We start from the raw sequence: 17017 nt of genomic DNA on the forward strand, positions 1-17017 counted from the left end.
CATTTTTTTTTAAACTTTTAAATTATTCAATTAAAACTACAAAAAAGTTCAAAAAAAAAAACAGATTTTTTTTATATTTCTATTAAACATTGGTATTTATTTTTATTTTTATTTTTATTTTTGATATTTGCACTCCTCTGATTAATAAAACTCCAATTGCCAACAACCACTGTTTTTTTTATTTTATCGGATACATTGAAATACTCCTCCATCAATCACTCAGTCAATCAAACAATCAATTCACCACCCACTTACTCCAACAAAGACAACTAGCAAATAAAAACAGCAACCCAATTTTTTAACTTTATAAAGAAGACCTTTAAATAGTTTATAAATTATTTCTATATATATATATATTATTTATTTATTTTATTTAATTATTATTTATTTTAAAACAAAGTGACACCTGTCTGAAATTTCAAAAGTGTCGCATTGAAAACCAAACACATAAGACAAACAAAACTATCCTCAATTTACTTTATAACCCCATCAATTTAGCATCTAGTTAAGATCGTTAGATCATCACATTACAACTCATAAAAAATCAAAACATTTGCAAAAAAAAAAAAACAAAAAAGTAATTTTACAAATTAATTAATAAATCAGCAACTCATCAGTCTTTCTTTCTACTCTCTACATTCGAAAGTGTTCATTCAGTTAAAGTAAAGTTGACAGACAGTAAACAAATTAAATCATAGCAAGAGTCAAACTTGGTTTATCTTTTAAAAGGTAGAAAATTGTTATTAAAAAGTGAAAGTAATTCATGATTTCACAGGCAACCAGCCAACTGCAGCACAATTATAATATTACAATATTTTAGATATTATTTTATTCTATTTTATTTTTCAAAAAAAATATCAAGAGTTATTATTGTTATTATTAAGTTCTATTCGTTGATACACAAACAAAACAACACTTTTGCAATGAAGTTGTCGATTCAATTCAAAAACAAAACACACTCTCTCCCACTCACCCACACTCACTAATCGACTTACTTCAAATAACCAACTGTTCATTATCAAGATCATCTTGTGTTTGATCATTGAAAAAAAAACAATGATTCAAAAAAAATTTACAAAATCAAAAAAAAAAACCCAAGTCGTTAAATGAAAATTTTCTTTGCTGCAGCCAACTGCCACCACAACCACACTAGATATTTGCATGTCTAATTTCCTTCATACTCCTGAGCTATTTGTTTTTTTTTTTTGGTTTTTTTTTAACAATTCAATTCAAAAAAAAAAAAAAAAGATCATAACTAAAGTTGATTTGGTCTCTTGTGACACACAAATTGACAGCACCAACATTTATTTATTGTTATTTATTGTTATTTGTTATTATTATTTGTAGTTTTATATTTATTTTCATGTCTTTTTCATTTTTGTGACAAACATCTAAAACGATCGACACCACCCCACCACCACATTGCCAACAACATCAACTTTTCAAATCTAAGACCATATTTCAATTCCAATTATTAACAAGATAGATCTCCTCTCAGAATTTGCATTAAAACATTAGATTAGATATTTTTTATATTAGTTTAGATTACAGCAGACAGAATAGAAATATCAAAAATATAGAATTAGAATAGAGATATACAGTTAGAAATGTCAGAACCACCACAAAAGAAGATCTTGAAGGTCTTTGATCAAGATGGTCTTTACAAAACAATGGTGGTAGAACCAAAGACAACTGCTGGTGAAGTCTGTGAAAAACTAGGAAAGAAATTATTTATGAAAGATGGTGAAATGGAATTATTCAATCTATTTGTAATTGAAGGTGGAGGTGAGTTGAAGGAGAAAACCAATCAGTATTCACACGATTCATAATTATTTACTTTTATTCTTCTACTATTAGTTAAACAATCATTAAAGATGACAGATTTTCCATTTGATACAATTTTGAAATTCGAAAAGAAAGAGTATAAATTCTACTTTTTGAATATAAAAGGTGAATTTATGAGTTTCCAAGAGCGTGTTGCATCAAGTTTGACAGCGGCTGCCACTGGAAAACCGGCTGGGGGAGCAACTTCACCATCGCTCACTGGAAATGCTCCACCCTCTGGATCACCAGCTGGTGCTTCACCAAAGATGAGTGCATCATCGATCAAACCGGGTCGTGGAATGTCAGGCTACTTGCTCCGAAAGAAAGCAGGAAAGTTCTTCAAAGTGTGGTGTGTTGCCAATCAAACGACACTCTGCTTCTACGCCAGCGAAGAAGACAAGGAGCCACAGATGGAGCTGGTCTTGGAGAATGCCATCATCGAGTTGAAGGCAAACGAGCAAGGTGCGCACATCCTGCTCACGCTGTCCAACTCTGAGCGACATACACTGATGGCTGAGAATCAAGGTGATTTGCAAGCTTGGGCAACTGAACTGGCGGCAACCGCTGCCTATTCCACTGTTACTCAACGCGCTGTCGCCACGCCATCTATGGCATTCGTTCCAACCACCAAAGATCTTGGACATATCAAACTACAAGGCAAACTCGAGAATATAGATACACAATCGACAGTTTTGAATCGTTGGACTGAATATCTGGTGGCGCGACGTGTTGGAGTGGCGCATTCTAGCGATATTAGCAATTGCTACAGTGATGGATGTGTTCTTATCAACGTAGTCGACGCGCTGTTTGAGCGTCAAGTTAAATTTAGAAAAGGAAAATCTGTTTATGAAATGCAGCACAATATCGAGAATGTTTTGGAGATGTTAAAATCGTTGGGCGCCGACTATGGAAAGCTGCTTGCAACCGATATCGTAGATTGCAAGGTCCCAAGAGTCATTCTCAGATTGCTCTACTCTATTTTCATTGCATTCGTGACAAACGGAGAGAAAGAATACGCAGCAAAAGATAAGCTTATCGGATGGTGTGGAAGAAAGACATTGGAAGTCAACAAATCAATCATTGTCGATTCACCAACAGCATTGTTCAACCCATTGGCGTTCGCTGCATTAATAGCACGTCATAACCCAAATATCATTGACATGGATAGTCTTTCAAGAGTAAGATTAACAAAACACGCCACTTGATTTTAATGAATCATCTCAAAAAGAATGATTTTTTTTTTTAACAAAACATTACTTTTCTTTCTAGAAATCAAAGGTTGATCAAGCTCAAGTTGTATTGGATGTTGCTTATGAACATCTAAAGATTCCAAAGATTCTTACCGCCAATTGTTGGAGTGAAGATCATGCAGATGAACGTTCATTTTTAGTATATTTATCATTCTATTATTTCTATCTTGGAGGTGATTCGTCGAACAAGTCACAACTATTGTCGAGATGTTTGGAAGAGCAGCAGGCAGTCGAGTCAGAGTCTATCGTATCTGCAAGAGATAAACAATTGAAAGCAATGGTTGAGAAGGACGAAGAAAATAGAGCTAGTCCACAAACTAAACCAATTTCTACTCCATCACCACAGCCAGTTGCTTCAAAACCACCTGCAAGCAAGCCAATGGCCAAGCCAATTGCCAAGCCAATGGCTACTGCTACTTCTGCACCCTCTGAGAATGGTGTCACTGCTAAACCAATGGCTAAACCAATGGCTAGGCCAATGGCCAAACCAATTGCCAAACCAATGGCTACTGCACCCTCTGAGAATGGTGTCACTGCTAAGCCATCGCCTGTTCCAAGAACTAAGCCAGCTCCAGTACCAAGATCACCTGCCTTGCAAGAGGAGAAGGATAAACAAGAGAAGCAGGATTCCGAGAAGCAAGCAAGGGAGAAAGCTAGAAAGGAGGCAGAGGAGAAAGCAGATAGACTTGCAAGACAACTCGAGTTGGAGATGTTGGAGAATGAAATGGACGATACCAATGAATTGCTTGCTGAGCAAAGAAGAATTGAACAAGAGGATGCTGCAGAGATGGCTGAACTTGAGGAGCTTGAGCGTCTTCAACGTGAGGAGTTCGAGCGTGAAGAAGCTGCCAAGAGATTCCAACAACACTTTGATCAACAACGTCAAGATCGTGAGAGAGAGGAGAAACAAAGATTGGAAAGAGAAAAAGAAAAAGAAAAAGAGAGAGAAAGAGCAAAAGAACAAGAAAGAGCAAGAGAACAGGAAAGAGAAAAAGAAAAAGAAAGAGAAAGAGAACAAGAGAGAGCAAGAGAGAAGCGTAGAATACAAGAAGAGGAAGAGAGTCAGAAGGATCAAACTCATCAGGATATATTGGATACTTTAGCCGGTATCGACGATGAATTGGATCAAATTTTGAGAAGAGAACAAGAGGAAAGCAAGCGTTTCATCGAGATGATGGAGAAACAAACGGGAATGAGCATTAGCAATGACATTAAATTTGAAGATTCCGCACATGACAGCAATCAACAAAATAGTAAACCTCAATATGAAGATGAACCACCTGCTCTAGGATCGGTACCACCAACTCGTAAGGAATCGACCAACAAACAACTGAATGAACGTGCCTCCATTATCAATGTATTCGACAAACTCGATGAAGAGCTATCGCACTCGAGAAACAATAGTATTTCACAACCAACAAGACAACAGCAACCACAACAACAGCAACAATATTCCAATCCATCTTCAAAGAGTGGAAGTGTATCGTCTCCACCAACGACACCACGTGTTACCGAGAGCGATAATACAACCGTCCAAAAAACATCTGTATCAGAAACAACACCACCATCACAACAAAACTTTACACAACCACCATCTAGTGCACCACCACAACCAAATCAACAACAGCAACAACAACAACAAGAAGCACCACCAGACAATCGTGGTAAAGTGGTTGTTAGAATTTGTTTGGAAGGTTTTGGTGATGTATTGTTTTGTTCGTTTGCCATTGGATATGATACACTTTGTGGAAAGGTGCGTCAGATGGTTTGTAAGAAGATGAAGGTAGCCATGGAGTTTGAACAAGAGTATTGTCTGTATATTGTTCGTGACGGATTGGAGCGTGTTTTGGACGATGATGAAATCCTCTTGGAAGCAGAGGACAAGATTGACAGATTCGTATTTAAATTATCAGATAACTTTGACAGAAAATCAATTATATCAAATCATAGAGGTTAAAAACCTTCTTTAAACAAAAAAAAAAAAAATCATATAATCAACAACAACAACAACAATAATAATAATAATTAATAACAAAACTAACACCTGTCAAACTAAACAAACAATTAAATTGTTTATTACTAAACAAATCAAATAATAACATATTAAAGAACAAATTAAATATAAACTCTTAAATTAAACAAAACCAAACAAATAAAATGTATTATAAATATCAATTATAAGATTATAAAGATTTTGATCTTGATGTGTATTCAACTCTGCTTTTCTTTCTTTGATTTATTATTGTAAAGAAGTTTTTGTTGAGTCGAGTTTAACTAGTTATTATTATTATTATTATTAATTATATATATATATAAGGTATCTTCTACTAAACTGGATCGGCTTTAGTTTTATTTGTATGTTGTTGTAGTTGTAGTTTTCGATAGTCATAGTAGAAATACATGATGAAAATAGATATTGCTTGCCATACACTGTTGATATAAATAAAGTAGGTCAACGTTGATTTTGGAGGTATACCTACGCACACTTTGATTTGATAATAGAAATACCGTTAACAATAAAGATCCTATTGACGTTAGATATAGTAATAATATAATACTTACTTATAACACCTGCAACACCACCCACGAAATTTAAATACTGTGAAGGTAGTGAAACTCCTATTGTTGTCTTTGAATTTATACATACTATCATCTGTGGTAAATGACTAAGTAATTGTGTAATTGGTTTTACACTATTTGTTATATCTATATATATATATAGATGTTAAGCATTACAGTGATGTTTATAGTTAGTTAATTATTGTTATTCATTCACACACCTGTTATTCCTTGATATTTACACATGGTAGAGGGATATAGATATCCAATTAAATATGGTACCACTGGAAATGCAATCCACGGTAGTGTTCTATTAACTGAATCTTTTGAATATATAGAAAATCTACAACAATATAGATCAAGTGATTGATTGATTGATATCATTTAGTTTGTTAGTAACCATGTATTTAATAGTAATAGCTTTAAAGCTGTTCATCAGTATTATACTCTATCTATCTATCTCTATCTACATACTGATACATAAATATTGAATGTTGTAAGACATTGATAAATCCATAGAAAACTACATTTATTGATTCTGTTGTTGTTGTTGTTGTTGTAAAATTTTAAGAAGTTATAAAATAATAAGATTAATTGATCAATGCTAATTAATTAAGAAGTGTTGTTGTTTTGTTGTTATTGTTAATCATACCACCAGTTAGAGAACTATTTACTAATAAAAAAGCAGCACCTATCAGTTTAATGACTATGCTATGCAATGAAAATCCTTGAACCGATCTTCTATTATAATTTAAATACATTTGCGGTACATATTGTAGTCCGAAACAAACAGATGACATAACACCCAGTGAGTTATACAATGCTGATTCGAATGGGCTTGTCATCTCTATAAATTTCATGTATAACTTTATAATACACTACTACAGCCCAACTATTATTATTATTTGTTATTTCTAATAAAATATTTGATAAGAATATCTATTCTTGATTGTATTTAATTTACAATATATTTTATTTTTAATTAACAAAAAAAAGGTAGATATTTATTTATAATTTTGGATAATATTATTAATTAATTTGATGATGATGTTGACCACGCAAACAATTAAATTGTCTTCCCTCCGATTTTAATAAATTATTCAAATTTTTGAACTTTTTTTGTATTTTTTTAATTTATTTATTTATTTTAATAGATAATTTCATTGTTATGAAAAAGATTAGCAACAACAAAAATTTGTAATTGTACAATTTTTTTAATCAATAAGATATGTGTTCAAACAAAAAAAATACATATATGTGTCTGAAAATTTTGTTGTCAGATTTGTTAATGAGAAAATAAACGAAAAACAACAAACACGCACCACATTTATCTGACCAATATATTCACTATTATATTTATGAAATGATGAATCAGACTGAATATCTTGGTAGATTGAATCAATTACCACATTTAAGTTAGATAAATCATGTCAATCAAAAAGATTGTAACTATCTAATCGCCTCTACTCTCTTTCTCTTTTTTTTTTTTTTTTTTGGTTTCTTATAACATTCTAACAGTAGTGCCAAATAAAATTATATTTAGATCTAGATGAACTCATACTTGAACCTCTATCGATCGTTACGAATACATCATGTGAAATAGATTATAATAGCAACAACAACAATGTTGGATCACCTTTAAAGTTAAAGAATAGTAATAATAATAATAATAATGGATCACCTTTAAAGTCAAATATAAGAAGTGACATTGATCAATATGATACATTGTCAAATAGCAACAGTAGCAATAGTAATAATGAATTGTTTTGTAATGATTGTAATAAGCGATTTCAATCGGAACAAACTTTAAATACACATTTAAATAGTAGTAAACATATTCAACAAGTAAAAGAGAACAAGAAGAAGACTATAGCAAATAAATCTTTTGGCTCGCCATCTCCAAAGAAACCACAACAACAACAATCATCAAAAACAACAACAACAACAACAACATCATCAGCTACAGCAACAGTAGGAGATGGAGGAAATATAGATAGTTTCCAAAAGAAACAGTTGGAACTGATGAATATAGTACCATCGAAACCGAATCTAACATTGAAGAACCTGTATCAAGCTGCCAAGAATTACACTGCACATCATATGATTAAGGAAGCTGCACTATGTTTATTGAAAATGTTACATTTTCAACAACAACAACAACAACAATCATCATCATCAATTGAATTAAAAGAAAAAAGTCAACAAAGACAACAACAACAACATCAACAGACATGTTTACCTTTAGATTTAAAGGTCGATATTTGGTCAAAGATCAATTTGGAAACAAAGACACATTTGAACTTTGCAAGACTGACAAGAATGTTCGATCGTAAACTCTCTGAATATCACTATACACAAGCATTGTTAAATAGTTCAATAATCACATCGCCAACGATGAAAGACAAACTATTCGAGAGTGAATATCTTTTGAATGAGCTTTCCGAACAACATCCACAGACTATCATCGATCTACTCACATCCATCAGCAGCACTACCGCACTCAGCGAAATATCAGACGAACAAAAACAACAATTGGAATCAACCATTACATTCCTCGATGAAATAGCAGGTGGATTATCATTCGATCGTATCAACTATAAATCAATATTACTTTATTTGTTATCATATTCAATTTCAAACATTTTAAATATGTAAGTTGCTTATTTTTAATTGATTGACTCACAAAGAAAAAGTCAATTTATTAATATAATTATCACTAAAAAGGAATTCAAGATCTAGAATTACATTACAGAGAATCATTAGATTGTATGTTGGATTGGCATTGGATCATATTGTGGTGGATATGTTTATTTTACAATATAAAGTATCGGATTCCATTCAAGATAAACAGTCATCTCTTATCAATGCATTAAGATACGCCTTGGAGTTGATCGATATTTTAAAGTTAAACCAAATCATTAATATTTATACACAATTTAAAATATCAACAACAACATCAATATCAACATCCACTAAACAAACAAATATCTTTACAGAGCAATTAGATTTCTTAATTTCACTTGGCAAAGCAGTGATATCGAACGATACTTTGTTATTCGATTCATTTAGAGATACCTATGAATTTATAACAATAACACAACAAGATAAAGATTTAAATACTCTAATAACTAAACTTTATGAAAAGTTAATTTATGGTCAATAATTTCTACTTAAATAAATGAATAGACTGAACAAAATCAAGTTAACTTGTAATTTCTAAACAGATTCACATTTTTTTTGTAACAAAGATCAATCGACATTTTTAAATGTAATTGAAGTGAACGAAGTGTTAATTTCTTGTACAACACAACCAAACCATCCTAGGATGACATAAAAACTTGAATTTGTTTGGTGTTTATTTTTAAATAAAGTAATAAAGTTCAACAAAATTGCCAGGTAGTCGTTTAGTTTCTTGTGCAGTGTAGTGAAAAGGGGGAAACAAAAAGAACTTAAAAATGTGAGAGGATGGGCATATAAAAATATGACACTTTTGACTGATAACCAATTTCTGATGAAAACTATTTTTGTTCAAGGAATCGATCTAGATCAACAAAAAAAAACCACAATTCAGTTATAAAAAAAAACACACTATAACCACATATTTAAATCAATTTTTAAATTTCTTTTTTTCATTTATTTTTATCATAATCCTATTTTTTTTGTTAAAAGTCTCAATCATTTTATTTATAACTACTCCTTACGATTATATTATAACCACATACATACCTTACTTTTGTTTTTTTTTTATATTTAATTATTTTTACAATTTTCATACCTTCAGCATATTTATTTTACAACAATATATTGCACATTTTATTTTTAATAATTGATTGACCACCACGACACACCCCCATTTCTTTAAAATTGTTACAAATCAATAAAAACAAAAAAAAAACACAAAACCTTAAATCTTTTTTTGTAATATACATTTATTTTTATCTTTTATTTTTATATATATAGATAGTTAGTTAATATAATAAAATGAAATTAACAATTATTGCTTTTGTTTGTTTCGTTTTATCGATTCAAATTTGTAATGTTACAGCGGATTCAGAGTCGAGAGCCCTCGATATCATCAAGGACTACTCGAATATCACAAGATATACATATTTCACTACTGACAGAAAGTTGACGAAATATCCACCCGGTTTCTGTGGTGGAACACCGGTCGATGATTGTGACTGGCCGAAATATGCAGAGGCCGTCCTATTGTTGTCGGGTATCCCTCTTTTGATTGGTTTGATTTGCTTGTGTCTTTCGGTCGTGTTTTGGCTCGGTCGTTCCTTCTTGTTTGGTGGATGTCGTCCGACACATGGATTCCTCTGTCCCGGTCCAAAGCTGGATCCCGAGATTGGCGAGGGATACACCAGCTGTCAGGTGTGGGCGTTGCGTATCGTCGTTGTGATATTCGCCATCGCTGCAGTTCCGCTGTTTATCACTGCGATGACCGGTAACTCGCGTTCCACCAAGGGTATCAATAAGGTGGGTGACATCATCATTGCCAAGGCAGACGACACCATCACCCAACTCCAGAATATCACTGCCGAAGTCAATTCCACCGAGTTTGAGAGACTTGATATCTACAGTCCACCTCACACTCGTCAGGACATCATTCTCCAGCTGCAAAACATCACCGACGAGGGTGTCTCTATGCAAAAGAAAGCTAACGACATCGATACTCAAGCAAAGAAATACGGTGGTTGGCGTAATGACATTGTTTTGGCTGGTTTGATCGTTGGTTTGGTTATTTGTATTGTCGCGGCACTCTCTGCCATCTGCAGCATTCCACTCCTCTCGGTTGTCGCTGCACTTTCGCTCATTATTGTATTGCCATTCACATGGTTTGTCTTCTCTGTTCACTATCCAGTGAATTCACTAATCTCTGACGTCTGTATCACTTTCAATTCCACTGGTACTGGTTTGTCCAACTTTACCAATCCATTGATCAACGAAGTCTTCAAGGATTGTCAGAATCAAAGCAACACCATTCCTGCTTTCCGTCAATTGGAGACTCTTGTTACCGATCTTCTCGACTCTTCCTATCAACAGGCATGCACTGACGGTATCGACAATCTCTGTACTCTCACATTCCCATTGTATCCCAACAACGACTACGATCAACAACCCGTTGTAACTCACATTTTGAACTGCACAGGTTTGCCAGCTTGTGGAAACGGAACAATGGACGACTATATCAATCAGCCAATCTACGACTTCCAACTGGGTTGTCGTGTTGGCGGTGTCGCCACTTGTCCAAAGGCAATGCCATGCGCATCCGGTGAACAACTCATCTCCTGTCAAGTTAAACAAGAGCCATCGGTAACCGAATGTCAAACCGATTGTCTCAATCCAAACATTAAGAACATGTCACAGATTGCAGTCAATGGTATTCAAGCACTCGACGCTTTCCAACATATCTGGGATCAACAGGTCCATCCACTCATCAAATGTAGCAATCTCATGCCATTCATCGAAGATGTTCAACAGGTTGCATGCGTAGAGGAAATCGATTCTCTAATTCTATTGATTAGTCCAACTGGTTTGTTCGCCATCCTAATGATTGGTGTTGGAATCACCTCTGTACTTGGACAAAAACGTTTCAATAAGAAAGCACATGCACAACCATCTCTTCACCATGAAATGGCTTAAATAATAAAACATAAAATCATTTTATATATATATTTATCTATTTAAAACCAAATAAATAGTTTTTTTTTTATTTTGAATCACATCTTCCTTTTTTTTTCTGACCAATTAGTAATAATAAGTATTCAAAGTAATTAATTTGGTTTGTGGATTTTGACTTAGAAGTGTTTTTGAAGAAAAAGAGAATTAAAAAAAAAGTAATACAAAAAAAAAAGATGGACATATTAAATTTTTGTTTTATTGTGTTACAAATAAAATTGGACTTAGGCAGAATAGTCGTTTAATTAAATGTTGATTTTTTTAGTTATTCTTCACACAGTGATTTTTTGGACATTGTTCATTAGTGGTCTCCATATGTTCATCGGGAGCGCAGTGAATTACAATTCCGATTCTTGGGCAAGGATGACATGATTGGATTTTACATGGACCGTTTTCAGATGTGACTAAGAACTCACCTAAGTAATTTCATATTGGGTTAGTATTTTTTTTTGTTTTTAATAACCTTGGTGTATTACTTAATTACAAACCTTTTGGACAGTCTTTGATTCTGATCTGTGGACATCCTGCATCCGGCTCAGCAAAGGTTGCAGACACTAATAAAAGTGAAATCAATACAATACACAGAGTAGTTTTCATTTTAATTATAATTATGATTAGTTTATTTTTTATAATAATTTATAGTTTGAGATTTGAATATTAATGATTTTCTTATTACAGAATTGTTTTGTTATTTATACCATTCTATTCTCTATCTCTTATTTTAAAATTATAATAAAACGTTTTATATTTTCATTTTATTCCCATTATTGTTAAAAAGTAGTAAGAATAATACTTTATGACTATTTTTCATAAATATGACGTTTTCCTTTTTTTATTAATAATATTGATTGTAAACACCCGCACACTTACACACACATTTATTACAACACTCAAGACAAACATTATTGTAATGTTTTATATATTTGAGTAAAATGAACTTATTGTTAACCAATATCACTTAAATAAATTTGAAAAGAGGGTCTCAAAGTGTGATCGATCTACTTTTTATTTTTATTAATGGGTTGATTTGCTCTATTTAAAAATAAAATTTTAATAAAAGTTAGCATGATCATATAAAAAACATTGATTCAGACAATTAAACAAAGTTATAATTACTGATGGATACCACAATTGAACATATATGTTTACAACACAACAAACATTTTAAATTCATATGTTATGAATGTAATTTATTTTTTTGTTCCAGATGTGTACTTAAGCATAACGGTCATTCTCTGGATCATATAGAAGATATCAAATCGAGTATTATTACCAATCAAAACAACAACAACAATAACAACAACAACAATATTAGTAATAATAATAACATCGTCATAAATGGCGAAACTAATATTAATGGAAGTGATAGTAATAATAATAATAATATTAAATATAATATTCAATCAAGTTTACAAAAGACGTTTGATGTTACAAAGGCAAAGGTGGTTGCATATAGACAACTCCAACAAACAGAACTTGAGATTTCAAGTAAATTCGCAGAGATACACGATCTTCTTGTTGTCGAGGAACACAAACTAAAGAAACCGATCGTCAATGACAAAGACCAATTAGAGCAACAGATTGACAATCATGTCAACGAGATGAAATCACTCAACCATCTAAATTATATTAATAATCAATTTTCATTATTGAATAATAATAATAATAATAAGAACAAAAAAGATAACAATAATGATGATAACAGTTCAACATCTTTGACAACAACAACCACCACAACCACTACATCCTCCGATACAACTGACAAATATCAATTATCAAATATTATCAATTCAATTTCGCAATCAATCGATTCAAATGATTTCATTCAACAAAATATATATACCTTATTTAGTAAGAATAATATCGATAGCATCGTCAGCATCAAAGATATCGATATCTATACACTTTTAAATTTGTATATTAAACACAATGCTGAGTACAAACACCAACCGATTCCAAGTGAATTAAAGTTGATTACCAATGAAAAGATAGTTAGTAATATCAAAAAAGATATTCAGCAGTCTTTTAAATTGGAGAATGTAAATCAACAACACACTACACCTGCTGTCCAACAACAGAGTCAACTTCAATCCTATATATTCTCGACGGATAAGGAAAGACGTGCAGCAATCATAACCATTCCAAATAAAGTGGATAATAACGATGAGTATAGAGTCGACTACTTGGATATCTTGTTTGATAGCAGGTGGGCATACAATTCCGTTGTAGTCGTGGGCGATTACATCTATCGATTCGGTGGTAGCGATATCCCCAATAACACCTACCAGCTCTACTCTATCAAGAATCGACTGCTTAGTAATCATCTGATGAACGGTGTCAATCTGTGCCATTACACATCGGCTTGCTACGATGGAAATGACCACATCTACCTACTGGACGGATACAACCGAATACAGACCACCATAACCAAATTCAATACGAAAACCAGAGAGTTTGAAAGATTTTCTGTGCTGGAACACACAGACTACCATCACTTAACGTTCTTCTTTAACACAGAGCTATTTGGTAACCAAATGTACTCTGTGATTCCACTACACAATAGAATCGTAAGAATTGATCCGGAAACAAAAGCAGTCGTTGATCTACCGATTGACTTTGCAAATAAGGTTGTACTATCATCGCCGGCTATGTGTACAGATGGTGTCGGTAACATCTACATTCTCTCGGCCAAAGGATTCATCAGAATCAATGTGATTACTCATGAGATCGAAGATTTACAAGCCACCAACTATAAATCGTTGGAATTCCAGTTGGTTTACTACCAAGCCAACAAAGATGAGAGTTACATCTACTATCTCCAGGGCAAAGATTTCAACTATGTCTATTCGGTAGAAAAGAATATTTGGCAAACCATCATGAAAAACGATCAATCAAACCGTGCATTCTGTGCATCTGTACTATTTCAAATATCAAATCAATAAACACAACTAATTTGTAAAATATAATGCTGTTAAATATTTCTATTTGATGAGAATACTAATAAATAATCGAAAGAAAGAATCGGTATTAATTCGAAACTTGTATTCAAAGCTTCAACAAGATATAAGGTAGAAGGATCAGTAAATGATTTTGAGTCAATTCCGTTTCAATTTGAATCAGGCGCAACCTACAGGTATAGTCTTTATTAAATCTTTAGTTCTTTTTTTATTTTATTTTTAAATATTATAAGATCAGTTTTATTATTTTATATTTTATTTTTGCTTTTTAAATATATTATTCTCCTTTACTAACAAATTCTAAGTCAAATAGATATTTCTCTGGCCATATGGGTTAAAATCCCACCCATGTTTGGACTGTTATTATTATTATTATTATTTATTTGTTTATTTATTTTTTATGTCACTATTATCCTCCCTTTCTTTTCTTTTACATCTAATAAATAATCAAAATTAAATTTGTTTTTCGAAAAAATTATGTATTCATTTCAAGTTAGTTCCAATAATTAATGACTACATGTTGTCCAGTTTTTTAAGATACATTTGTATTTTAATTTATTAACTACAAAAGTGTGATGGATTTATTTATTCTCGGAAGAATATAACTCTGTAATAATAGTAGGTCATTAAGATAATTAATTTAAATAAATATGAACTCTTTTTAACTAACTGTTTTTTTATATATATTTAGATATTATTTAATTTAACATCAGTAAGTAACTCTATATAAATTTAACCCTCCCCCATTATTATTGTTTCAGTTTTTTTAAAAAATGAATTGTAAATTGTTTGATAAAAATAATTTAATATTTAATATTAAATTTTATTAATAAATAAAAACCATATATAACAAGAATGAACTATTGTTCAATCATTTAAATATAGAACTAAAAACATTCTAAAGAATGAATTCTAAAACATTAACTATTGTAGTTTTAATTTTTGCCTTCATATGCTTTGCTTCTCTTGTAATGGCAAAATCAGAAGACATCCGTAAGAATTAACTTTATGAACAAACCAATCATTTATTTTATTAAAACAAAAATTGTTTTTTTTTAAACCTTTAAGAAATTTATTGTGAATCCATTACAAACATCGATGATTGTAATAGTAACAGTCATTGCGGGTGGAACAGTCGAGTGGAGGAGTGCTTTTTTTCTGGTAATTATTAATAAACGAAGACCTTTGTCTTAATCCCGCAAAGCAATGCAAATATCAAAAATTTTCCCAAGCTTTGAAAACACACCAATAATAAAAATATTTTATTCAAACTCTCAAGTCTCAACTTAATTTGGTAATTAGGCTAAAAACAAAAGTTTAATATTTTGTCTAGTTTGTAAACTGATCTTGTGATAATCTAAATTTAATTAAGGTCAATAATTAAAGTGATATTAATGCTTTTTTATGAATAAATAAAATTTTATTTATGTTATGAAGAGGATGATCCAAAGATTATTGGATTTTTGGTAAAAAAATAGATTGTGGGGCAATGAAAGACACAAAATGTTTGAATGAAAAATAAATAAATATTTTTAATATATAATATCTATAGAATTGGTTGGTTGGTTGGTTGGTTTATGATTGGATTTGTGGATTGGGAGGTGTGAATATGATCAACAATTAACTTGACATCATCGTTGAGGTTGATTCACTTGAATTGAACTCTTGGTTTAAAAAGATCAATTAATCAGTTTGAGTGGTTTTAGATTGGACATTGAAAAGTAGTAAACCAATTATAAGTACATTACATCAACCTTGACAAACAATGAGATAAAGCATGATTTCCTTTATAAAGGAGACCTCAGTGTTGAAAATATTAAGTACCTATTGTGTTCAAGGTGTCCGAACCAACCTTTGTTATTTGGGTTGGATTCAATTCTTAAATTGGATTTAAATCGGATTCCTACACAGGAAACTTTTCAATTTCAATTGAAAAACCACCTCATCCATTTTTTTAAGTGGATAGACTTAGATAAATTGTTAAAATCAAAAAGTTTGAGTGAAAATGACTCATTCCCGTAGAGTTTCTACCTCCACCATATTAAAATATCTTTAAAAATAATTAAATTTTTTTTTAAATCTTGGTACTGTCTTTTAAGAGTATACTGAATAAACAATATGTTTTTTATATCCAAGACTTTAATAAATTAACTATAACTAATATTAATATTATTGAAAAAAATTATAAACTTAGTTTAACTCATAGAATAAGGCCCATACAACAAGACTATATAAAAATTAATAGTTTTTAAATATTTAATTTAAATATTTTTCAAAGACACCTTTTTATTGATTATATTGTTTGTGTAAAAAGTTAGATTTGTCAAACATAATATAATGGTATAACTCTTTCATTTTGGACATGAAAACCAACACTTATTAAATATATCATTGCACTTGTCAACATTTGACTTTCCTAATCTATTTACACAAGAAACCCAGTCAGAATCACATTGTTGTCTGCAAGTACGAAGCGTTTCTAGGACATTTCCAAACACCAAAGAAACCATTAAAAATATTATAAAACTAAAAACTATTGTAGCAAAGATTTTCATTTTGTATTTAAATAAATATTAAAATGAATGTCAGTATATACAATAAATTTATTTGTAAATAAATAAACAATTTAAAATCAACAACCAATCGCAGAATTTGAATATTTCGAATTTTCAAATTAATTTTTATTTTATTATTTAAAAAAAAAACGAGCGATTATAACGGTCAAATCTTTAAATTAATTTG

The 17017-nt window shown here is 31.3% G+C and overlaps 6 protein-coding genes across 6 annotated transcripts; 4 read left to right on the forward strand and 2 right to left on the reverse strand.

Moving 5' to 3' along the window:
- Nucleotides 1-1607: 1607 nt before the first annotated feature.
- PPL_09217 (pleckstrin domain-containing protein) lies at nucleotides 1608-5031 on the forward strand (the record flags this gene model as incomplete). The annotated part of the gene is made up of 3 exons (XM_020580014.1): nucleotides 1608-1785; nucleotides 1858-3002; nucleotides 3094-5031. The coding sequence occupies 3 exons, from the start codon at nucleotides 1608-1610 to the stop codon at nucleotides 5029-5031; spliced, it is 3261 nt and encodes a 1086-aa protein (XP_020430689.1).
- Nucleotides 5032-5401: 370 nt separating this feature from the next.
- Nucleotides 5402-6478, reverse strand: PPL_09218 (PQ-loop repeat-containing protein; the record flags this gene model as incomplete). Its single annotated transcript, XM_020580015.1, has 4 exons — nucleotides 5402-5559; nucleotides 5637-5780; nucleotides 5855-5956; nucleotides 6286-6478. The coding sequence occupies 4 exons, from the start codon at nucleotides 6476-6478 to the stop codon at nucleotides 5402-5404; spliced, it is 597 nt and encodes a 198-aa protein (XP_020430690.1).
- A 518-nt stretch (nucleotides 6479-6996) lies between these two features.
- On the forward strand, nucleotides 6997-8796 carry PPL_09219 (C2H2-type zinc finger protein; the record flags this gene model as incomplete). Its single annotated transcript, XM_020580016.1, has 3 exons — nucleotides 6997-7048; nucleotides 7177-8284; nucleotides 8358-8796. The coding sequence occupies 3 exons, from the start codon at nucleotides 6997-6999 to the stop codon at nucleotides 8794-8796; spliced, it is 1599 nt and encodes a 532-aa protein (XP_020430691.1).
- An 818-nt stretch (nucleotides 8797-9614) lies between these two features.
- Nucleotides 9615-11282, forward strand: PPL_09220 (uncharacterized protein; the record flags this gene model as incomplete). Its single annotated transcript, XM_020580017.1, has 1 exon — nucleotides 9615-11282. The coding sequence occupies one exon, from the start codon at nucleotides 9615-9617 to the stop codon at nucleotides 11280-11282; it is 1668 nt and encodes a 555-aa protein (XP_020430692.1).
- A 297-nt stretch (nucleotides 11283-11579) lies between these two features.
- On the reverse strand, nucleotides 11580-11915 carry PPL_09221 (uncharacterized protein; the record flags this gene model as incomplete). The annotated part of the gene is made up of 2 exons (XM_020580018.1): nucleotides 11580-11734; nucleotides 11807-11915. 2 exons carry the CDS (start codon nucleotides 11913-11915, stop codon nucleotides 11580-11582), a joined length of 264 nt encoding a protein of 87 aa, XP_020430693.1.
- Nucleotides 11916-12228: 313 nt separating this feature from the next.
- On the forward strand, nucleotides 12229-14260 carry PPL_09222 (kelch repeat-containing protein; the record flags this gene model as incomplete). The annotated part of the gene is made up of 4 exons (XM_020580019.1): nucleotides 12229-12245; nucleotides 12526-13309; nucleotides 13337-13634; nucleotides 13836-14260. 4 exons carry the CDS (start codon nucleotides 12229-12231, stop codon nucleotides 14258-14260), a joined length of 1524 nt encoding a protein of 507 aa, XP_020430694.1.
- Nucleotides 14261-17017: the final 2757 nt, after the last annotated feature.

Source organism: Heterostelium album, assembly GCF_000004825.1.
Source record: "Heterostelium album PN500 unplaced genomic scaffold PPL_scaffold9, whole genome shotgun sequence".
NCBI lineage: Eukaryota > Evosea > Eumycetozoa > Acytosteliales > Acytosteliaceae > Heterostelium > Heterostelium album.